Raw genomic sequence first — 9790 nt, 5'->3', positions numbered from 1 at the left:
TTTGCCAGAGGCATGTAGATACAACAGTTCAGATGCCCTCCTAAACTGCAAATACACATCCCCACCCCTCCTTCAGAGTGCAGGCACTGTACTTCCCACCTCCAAGACTCAAGTCTGGCTAACCAGTTTTCTTGAGTCCCTTCATATAAATGTTACCTTGCTCACACTCCAACTTCGTGTCAAGTCATAAAAACCACTTTCTTCCAATTCAAATCTAATGCACTCATGAACACCTTCTGAATGTTCAAGCCTCTAGCACTCAAAACTTGTCAAGAGACAAGACTCTACCCCCACAGACACAACTAGATAAGTACTCACAGGAATGGTTCAAACTTGGTAGCTATCTTGCCAATGAGTTTACAAGCAGCCAGGCGAGCTGACACTTGCTGTGACTGTCCCTTACTCACAGCCAATGTTAAAATCTGAAAGAATAAGGTGCTATGTAAAAAACAGGCTAGTTTATGAGACATCTACAAGCTTCAGTTCTACATGATATACATTATAATTAATTAATTAGCATGAGAAAATTTTTCAGTACTGAACAATATCACACACACTCAGATTTCTAGTTGTTATCTGAAACGAATCTACATTCGATATTTCTCCAAAATAAATTATATGATGAATAAAAGCCACAGAACCATTGCTTGAACAAGCCAACAAGCTCACGAATTAGAAATGAGAACTGGACAATGTTCTGGGCTGTCCTGGACCATTATCAGAACATGAGTGAGTAGAGATGATCAAACAACCAGAAGATCAAGGCAGGATGACAATGCCAGATTAAGGCATAAGTTAACTAAACTACAGCTCTGAGCCTTACAATATGCAGACCATCCTACCAAGTATTGTACGTCATAAGCATTTAGTTTCCAAATATTTACAAGATGAATCTATATACCCCATTGCCAGATGTATTTTTTCTGTTTATGTAATTTCATTATTGACAGTTATCTATGTATACACAATTTAAGGATATTTGAGGTTAAAGTAATATAAAATTTAAAAAATAATAAATAAAAAAGTAAATTAATAATATAAGTAATGCTGTGCAAACTAAGTGATAAAGAAGATAGCAGATCTTCCATAGAGGGACAATAGAATGTAATGAGGATAAGTGCCACAAAATAAAACGAGAGAAGCAAAATATTGGCCATATGAGACATAGGAAGACTGAAAACAATGATAGTCTCACCTGGGTTGATAGCAGATGAGACAAATAACCACTTATAAGATTATGAAAGAATACAAACCAATAGATATGAATTTTTTCACTACACACAGGGAGAATAACAAAAGGCCACAAATGAAGACCAAGAAAAAAGAGCAATGCTGAAAACACACTAGAAAGTACTGTTTTCATAGAGTTCTAGACCACTGGAATGGATCTCCAAAGAGAAATACTTTATTGAGACTAGTAACCCTAATGAGGTCATCCCCCAGAATGCTACCATAAATAGTCAACTAACTCCCAGGTACAGTACCTATTTACTGCTAGGTAATGGGAAGCAGGTGTTAGGAGACTTACACTTAGCTGTGAGTTGAACTCACTACAACTGCACTAATCGCAGGAAAATGTTCTAATTAGATAGTAGTTCCTTTTAATGAGGGAGGGGGTAAAGGAGGTTTTGTGTGCGAGGGGCTTGGACTTCCAGCAGGCATGCGTGAGCGTGTTTGATAGGAATGAATGGAGACAAATGGTTTTTAATACTTGACGTGCTGTTGGAGTATGAGCAAAGTAACATTTATGAAGGGATTCAGGGAAACCGGCAGGCCGGACTTGAGTCCTGGAGATGGGAAGTACAGTGCCTGCACTCTGAAGGAGGGGTGTTAATGTTGCAGTTTAAAAACTGTAGTGTAAAGCACCCTTCTGGCAAGACAGTGATGGAGTGAATGATGGTGAAAGTTTTTCTTTTTCGGGCCACCCTGCCTTGGTGGGAATCGGCCAGTGTGATAATAAATAAAAAAAAATAAAGTCACTTAATGATTTATTCATGTACAGAAGCTAATTAGTACCATACTGTATATGCAGATGAAAACTTCTAACTGAATTAAATCAATGAAAGCAAAATCCTAGTTAACAAAAAAAAAAAAAAAAACAGAACTAAAGGATATGTACGTAATTATGTGTGAGAGAAATCTCAAAATTTCTCCATAACTACTCTACCAATTAATCGTAATCCACTTATCATTTGCACAGTTTCTGTAACATCTTCACCATTGGTGCCAAGTAACTACCACCTACATTATAATCTATTAGATAAAACAATGATATCCTGTACAGTATAGGTTTCATTTAGGACATTCATTAGTTTTACGTACCTTGTTTACTCTAATTCACAATTTCCAACATATGAAGGAAAATCATGGTCCAGCACTGAACCTGCCAACTACCACACAAGCTCCCTAATCAACCATAATGATATCAATGCCCTTTTATTTTTAGAGTGCCCAAAATACTAGATTCTCATTTATAACCTTGACTGAGGCTTGGCTAAAAGATGAACTTACCAATACAGTATTTTTAACATACCTGGATATAAGTCCATCCACAACTGTAGACCTAATAAAAAAGGAGGAGGTACTGCAATCCTTTATATAAACGAACTAAAATGCAAAAATTTATCAACGCTATAAATCACTACGGCAAGTGCGCATTTGTCCAATTCATTACTGATGCTACTAAGATAATGTACAATAATAGTAGGAACAGCATACAGAATCTCAAAATACTAGCATACCCGACCTCGATGAAAATTTCGGAAGCAGGATAATAAATAATAATCTTACTGAGCAGGTCACTGAATGGTATACTTTACAATTTTACCCTTTGCTGGGAAATTCTAATTTTTCCCAAGTTTTACCAATGGGAAATGAAATTTAGTTTAAGGGGGAAGAAATATTTTCAGATGGAGTTTGAATAATGTCCAATAACTTTTCCCTACCTCCCTCCTTCTGTATTGACAATTTTTTGTGCAAAATCAGAGGAGAAATATCAAAAATTCATGATTTATGAAGAGAGAGTTAAAACCATTAATTCTGTCACTGTTCTTACTTGTGTAGAGTATTCTGATGTACTAAGGAAAAAAGGTGTATGTGACACTGTTCCAGTATAGTATAATTTATGTACAGGTGAATTTACATGTAAATTTAAATATGCATATAAACTGCAAAGAAAATCCCAATAATCTAATAGTCTATAAAGGATATAATAAACAAATTTTATAAGGATTTTAGCTTCTTACTGACTTAATGAAATATTTTTTGAATAAATCATTGAAAAAATGTACCAGTATAGTATATTATAAAAAAAAAATTAATTTACAGCAGGTTTGGAAAGATAGTGGCTTTTTTTGTGCTAAAATTTTTAGAAATGAGGTATAATAAATATTATAATTCATTTTTTATTGCTAATTGAGATACCATTTGGAAAATGAACTCAAAATTTTATAAGGCAGTCAAAGAATAAAGACCATCTACCAATTAGCAGAACTTCAATATATGTTATTATTAACCAAATAACCAAACAACTCTCCTGCTTTTTAAATAGCTTATATTCGTGTCCTCTAATAATGTAGTCAGTCTGCCTAGCCATATATTGTACTCCACACAGAAAAAAAGAGAGTAAGAAAAAGGCAATGAAAGACTGGATATCAGATTGGAGGAAGGAAGTATAGAGAAAGTGAATGTAGATATCTGGGAGTGGCTGCATCAACAAATGGGTCTATGAGCAATGAGGCAAATCACAGAATATACATACAGTCAAAGGGGACAAAGGTAGGTGGAGTTCTCAAACCAGATCTAATTAATTTCTACAACACGAATTAATGACCACATACCTCATCTTTAATGACCTCCTTGGGAAGAAGATCTATTACATCCAGCAGTGTCTCCAGCCATGCATTAGCAACCACTGTGAATGGTAATACAGAAATTAAAAAAATATTAAGCCACACTGCACTATTACAAGATCCAATAAGTGACAAAATATTATTATTTACTAAAGTTATCTAAATAGAATTGATGAGGGAAAAAAAGGTGAGTGGTGCGTTGAGGTATATGTGGAGTCAAAAAACGTTATCTATGGAGGCAAAGAAGGGAATGTATGAAAGTATAGTAGTACCAACACTCTTATATGGATGTGAAGCTTGGGTGGTAAATGCAGCAGCGAGGAGATGGTTGGAGGCAGTGGAGATGTCCTGTCTAAGGGCAATGTGTGGTGTAAATATTATGCAGAAAATTCGGAGTGTGGAAATTAGGAGAAGGTGTGGAGTTAATAAAAGTATTAGTCAGAGGGCAGAAGAGGGGTTGTTGAGGTGGTTTGGTCATTTAGAGAGAATGGATCAAAGTAGAATGACATGGAAAGCATATAAATCTATAGGGGAAGGAAGGAGGGGTAGGGGTCGTCCTCGAAAGGGTTGGAAAGAGGGGGTAAAGGAGGTTTTGTGGGCGAGGGGCTTGGACTTCCAGCAAGCGTGCATGAGCGTGTTAGATAGGAGTGAATGGAGACGAATGATACTTGGGACCTGACAATCTGTTGGAGTGTGAGCAGGGTAATATTTAGTGAAGGGATTCAGGGAAACCGGTTATTTTCATATAGTCGGACTTGAGTCCTGGAAATGGGAAGTACAATGCCTGCACTTTAAAGGAGGGGTTTGGGATATTGGCAGTTTGGAGGGATATGTTGTGTATCTTTATATGTATATGCTTCTAAACTGTTGTATTCTGAGCACCTCTGCAAAAGCAGTGATAATGTGTGAGTGTGGTGAAAGTGTTGAATGATGATGAAAGTATTTTCTTTTTTGGGGATTTTCTTTCTTTTTTGGGTCACCCTGCCTCGGTGGGAGGCGGCCGACTTGTTGAAAAAAAAATCTAAATACGTATTTTAAACTCTACCCAATAACTCTGAAAGATCGTAAGTACAAAAAGCAAATGGATGACTAATCAATACAGAATATTACAGCTTGATCCAAACATGGTATGCTGATACTTTCATTTTTTATGAGACTAAATACTCAGAAATATGAAAAGAATTGTTAACAATAAAGTTCCTTGTTGCTAGATACTCCAGCCTTGATTCCTGAGTAGGTCAAGAGTCAAGATGTATGAGAAAGTCTCCTAGCACCTGTTGTATGTCCACTTAAAGAATAAAAAGGCACAATACCATGCCTGGAGCAATACACAAATAACCCGCACACAGGAGAATAAAACTTATGACGACATTTCACTCCAACTTGGACCATTAACCAGTCACACAGACATGTCCCCCTCTCATATGTACTCTGGCTCCCTTCCCTTCATACATCTGTGTGACTAGTTAATGATCTAAGTCAGACTGTAACATCGCCATAAGTTTCATTCTCCTATGTGCGTGTTATATGTGTATTGTCCACTGAGATGTTACTTAGCTGTTGTGACTTACATCCTAAGGGAAGATTATGCTTCATGGCATTTTTGTTTAATCTTAGGAAGAAAAGTAGTAAGATTAAGATGCAACCACATAAATTCTTTGTATAGTACATACAACATCTGTATTGATGAGGTAATGTACATCTAAATAAGAATTTATCTGTCAATGCTACAAGCTCTGACCTGGGTCCTTGCTGTCGATGGAGGTGAGTATTGACTTGAGGAAGGTGTGGGTGAAGTTGGTATGGGGGACAAGATCTCCCTGAAGGAAGGTGAGTGCCTCTGGGGGTGCTCGTTGGGTTTCCTGTCTTTCTAGTCCCAATACCCCCCCCACACCTCCACCTTCACCCCTGCCGCCAGCCAGCAAGGCCAACCCACTATGTACCCTGTAAATTATCAATATCACAATTAAACATTCATATATATAAAAATATAAATATATAAGGGCATGGGTTCTTATACTATTACATTTAAATAAGAAAATGTCACATTTAATGAAACATGAAAACGTACAGAATAGTAGTGTACATCATGACTGGTGCCCAAGTTGTGGGAATGAGCTATAAAAAAAGGATACCAGTAATAGACCTCATGTCACTGTAGGAACAAAAAACCGCAGAGAGCTATGATCACGATACGTATACAAAAACATCTCTAGCATAAACAGATTAGATGAGGAATAGGCCCTATATCAGGGAGGAAACAAAAACAAATGAGCAGTGAAAGAAACTGCACACTCAAATGAGCTACAGGGTTATCCTAAAACATTAATTTTGCCTGAGTTGTAAATAGCCAAACCGAACTGAAGAATGATAACAACAACGAACTCTATAAAGGAGCTCAAAAATAGACATGACAGTGTTATTTCATGAAAGTAAGTCGGAAATTAAGGATCAAAATTGAGAGCTTCCCTTCTCATCTTTATTAAAAACTTAAATACATAATTAAAAATAGATGATTATAATATACTATGTATTATGAGACAATGTTATGCCCACACTAAGAATAATAGCAGCATATGTATACAGAAACGGCTATGGTATTACCAGTAGCAAACCTGTTTATGGTAGCCAGGAACAACCTAGTTTGTGGCAGTCTGTAGTTACATAACCCAACCATACCAAGTATGCCATGCCTTGCTACAACTCAACTGCCGTTCTTGAAATAAAATACTATACATTGGAACAAAGAAGCCTGCTCTAGAGTTTCAGCATGGAAGAATGAAAAAAAAAAAGCTTCAATATTTTGGAGTTCACCAATTGAAATATATAATGTGTGTGTGTGTGTGTGTGTGTGTGTGTGTGTGTGTGTGTGTGTGTGTGTGTGTGTGTGTGTGTGTGTGTGTGTGTGTGTGTGTGTGTACTCACCTAATTGTACTCACCTAATTGTGGTTGCAGGGGTCGAGACTCAGCTCCTGGCCCCGCCTCTTCACTGATCGCTACTGGATCCTCTCTCTCTCTGCTTCCTGAGCTTTGTCATACCTCTTCTTAAAACTATGTATGGTTCCTGCCTCCACTACTTCACTTGCTAGGCTATTCCACTTGCTGACAACTCTATGACTGAAGAAATACTTCCTAACGTCCCTGTGACTCGTCTGAGTCTTCAGCTTCCAGTTGTGACCCCTTGTCCCTGTGTCCCCTCTCTGGAACATCCTATCTCTGTCCACCTTGTCTATTCCCTGCAGTATCTTGTATGTCGTTATCATGTCTCCCCTGACCCTTCTGTCCTCCAGTGTCGTCAGTCCGATTTCCCTTAACCTTTCCTCGTACGACATTCCCTTGAGCTCTGGGACTAGCCTTGTTGCAAACCTTTGTACTTTCTCTAACTTCTTGACGTGTTTGACCAGGTGTGGGTTCCAGACTGGTGCTGCATACTCCAGTATGGGCCTAACATACACAGTGTACAGTGTCTTGAACGATTCCTTATTAAGGTATCGGAACGCTATTCTCAGGTTTGCCAGGCGCCCGTATGCTGCAGCGGTTATTTGGTTGATGTGTGCCTCCGGTGATGTGCTCGGTGTTATGGTCACCCCAAGGTCTTTCTCCCTGAGTGAGGTCTGTAGTCTTTGTGTGTGTGTGTGTGTGTGTGTGTGTGTGTGTGTGTGTGTGTGTGTGTGTGTGTGTGTGTGTGTGTGTGTGTGTGTGTGTGTGTGTGTGTGTGTTTTAGTAAAATAAGAGGTAAGTCTTGCAAGAAATCTATCCCCAGCTCCTCATTTTCAACTATCGATGATGTTGGGGTAAGATAATTCCATGGATTGTGCTTAGATAATGAGTGCCTCCCAAGCCCATGCCTTGATGCTAGAGGGCTCTTAATCTATGGTAATGGTGCTACCCCTCCCTTGAATCAAACCCTATTACCTCCAATTTCTAGGCACTGTGTGACCCTTACGGGTTTTGCACTTCCCTCATGATTTTTTTTTTCTTTTTAACAAGTCAGCTGTCTCCCACCGAGGCAGGGTGACCCAAAAAAGAAAGAAAATACTTTCATTATCATTCAACACTTTCACCTCACTCATACATAATCATTGTCAAAATGAATATAATGATAATAACTCCCATAAACAAGCAGACATTAAGAAAACTTCCAAATATCTTTGATTTAAATGGTGAGAATATTTCCTCGTTCAAGAATCAGCGCTGTATCACCCCAACGAGTCAAGCGCTTTTTACGAGTAGAATCACTCTTCAGTTAGTGTGACTTTGCCAATGGTCCAAGTCGGACCGAAACGTCGTCGTAAGCTTCTCTCTTTTATGTGCGGGTTATCTGTGTATCGTTCCAGTCACGGTATTGTGCCTTTTTTGTTATTTATATGAGGGAGGGTAGTGAGGCGCCCCTTCCCTACTTTCACTTGCAGATTGGCACACTGGTACCTTATGAACCTCACAATATACATATGCATGCCTTCCCTAACAGTGTTGCTACCCAGTGCATGCCATTCAAGGCAGGTGAAATTGCAGATCTAGAGAATGTACAGAGAACCTTTACTGCACGTATAAGTTCCATCAAACACCTTAACTAATGGGAATGCCTGAAAGCACTTGACTTGTACTCACTGGAGTGCAGGCAAGAGAGATACATCATAATCTACACATGGAAGATTCTGGAGGGGCTGGTTCCTAATTTGCACACAGAAATCACCTGCTACGAAAGCAAAAGACTTGGCAGGCAATGTAACATACCCCCAGTGAAAAGTAGGGGAGCCACTGGTACACTATGAGAAAACACAATAAGTGCCCGGGGACCAAGACTGTTCAACAGCCTCCCACTAGCCATAAGGGGCATTACCATTAATAGACCCCTGGGTGTCTTCAAGAGGGAACTGGGCAGATACCTAAAGTCAGTGCTGGATCTGCTGGGCTGTGGTTCATATGTTGGACTACATGCAGCCAGCAGTAACAGCCTTGTTGATCAGGTCCTGATCCACCGGGAGGCCTGGTCATGGACTGGGCCGTGGGGGCTTTGATCCCTGGAATGCCCTCCAGGTAGACACCAGGCAGGTATGTCTGCCCTAACAGTGTTGGTACCCAGTGCATGCCTGCCCTAACATTGTTGCTACCCAGTGCATGCCTGACCTAACAGTTCTGCTACCCAGTGCATGTCTGCCCTAACAGTGTTGCTACCCAGTGCATGCCTGACCTAACAGTGTTGCTACCCAGTGCATGCCTGACCTAACAGTGCTGCTGCCAAGTGCATGCTTGCTCAAATAGTGCTGACACACTGCTCATAACACAGCAACAGTGCTGACACCCTGCTCATAACAGTAACAGTGCTGACACCCTGCTCATAACACAGTAACAGTGCTAACACCCTGCTCATAACACAGTGACAGTGCTGACATCCTGCTCATAACACAGTAACAGTGCTAACACCCTGCTCATAACACAGTAACAGTGCTAACAACCTGCTCGTAACTCAGTAACAGTGCTAACACCCTGCTCATAACACAGTAACAGTGCTGACACCCTGCTCATAACACAGTAACAGTGCTAACACCCTGCTCATAACGCAGTAACAGTGCTGATACCCTGTTCATAACTCAGTAACAGTGCTGAAACCGTGTTCATAACACAGTAACAGTGCTGACACTCTGCTCATAACACAGTAACAGTGCTAACACCCTGTTCATAACACAGTGACAGTGCTGACACCCTGCTCATAACACAGTAACAGTGCTGACATCCTGCTCATAACACAGTAACAGTGCTGACACCCTGCTCATAACACAGTAACAGTGCTGACACCCTACTCATAACACAGTAACAGTGCTGACACCCTGCTCATAACAGTAACAGTGCTAACACCCTGCTCATAACACAGTAACAGTGCTAACACCCTGCTCATAACACAGTAAGTGCTAACACCCTGCTCATAACACAGTAAC

The 9790-nt window shown here is 39.8% G+C and overlaps 1 protein-coding gene across 3 annotated transcripts in view; it reads right to left on the bottom strand.

The window, feature by feature from the left end:
• Nucleotides 1-9790, bottom strand: part of LOC128693421 (serine/threonine-protein phosphatase 4 regulatory subunit 4) — a 157068-nt gene that overhangs the window by 55291 nt on the left and 91987 nt on the right. For all 3 annotated transcript variants that reach the window (XM_070079871.1, XM_070079873.1, XM_070079872.1), the window contains exons 3-5: nt 5593-5795; nt 3840-3913; nt 319-422 (exon numbers count right to left, since the gene is read on the bottom strand). In XM_070079871.1, the coding sequence (XP_069935972.1) occupies nt 319-422; nt 3840-3913; nt 5593-5795 (381 nt within the window). The remainder of the gene's footprint in view (nt 1-318; nt 423-3839; nt 3914-5592; nt 5796-9790) is intronic.

This window comes from Cherax quadricarinatus, unplaced genomic scaffold, assembly GCF_038502225.1.
Source record: "Cherax quadricarinatus isolate ZL_2023a unplaced genomic scaffold, ASM3850222v1 Contig32, whole genome shotgun sequence".
NCBI lineage: Eukaryota > Metazoa > Arthropoda > Malacostraca > Decapoda > Parastacidae > Cherax > Cherax quadricarinatus.
The sequence above is the reverse complement of the archived record's forward strand: the minus strand, read 5'-3'. Positions and strand labels throughout refer to the sequence as shown.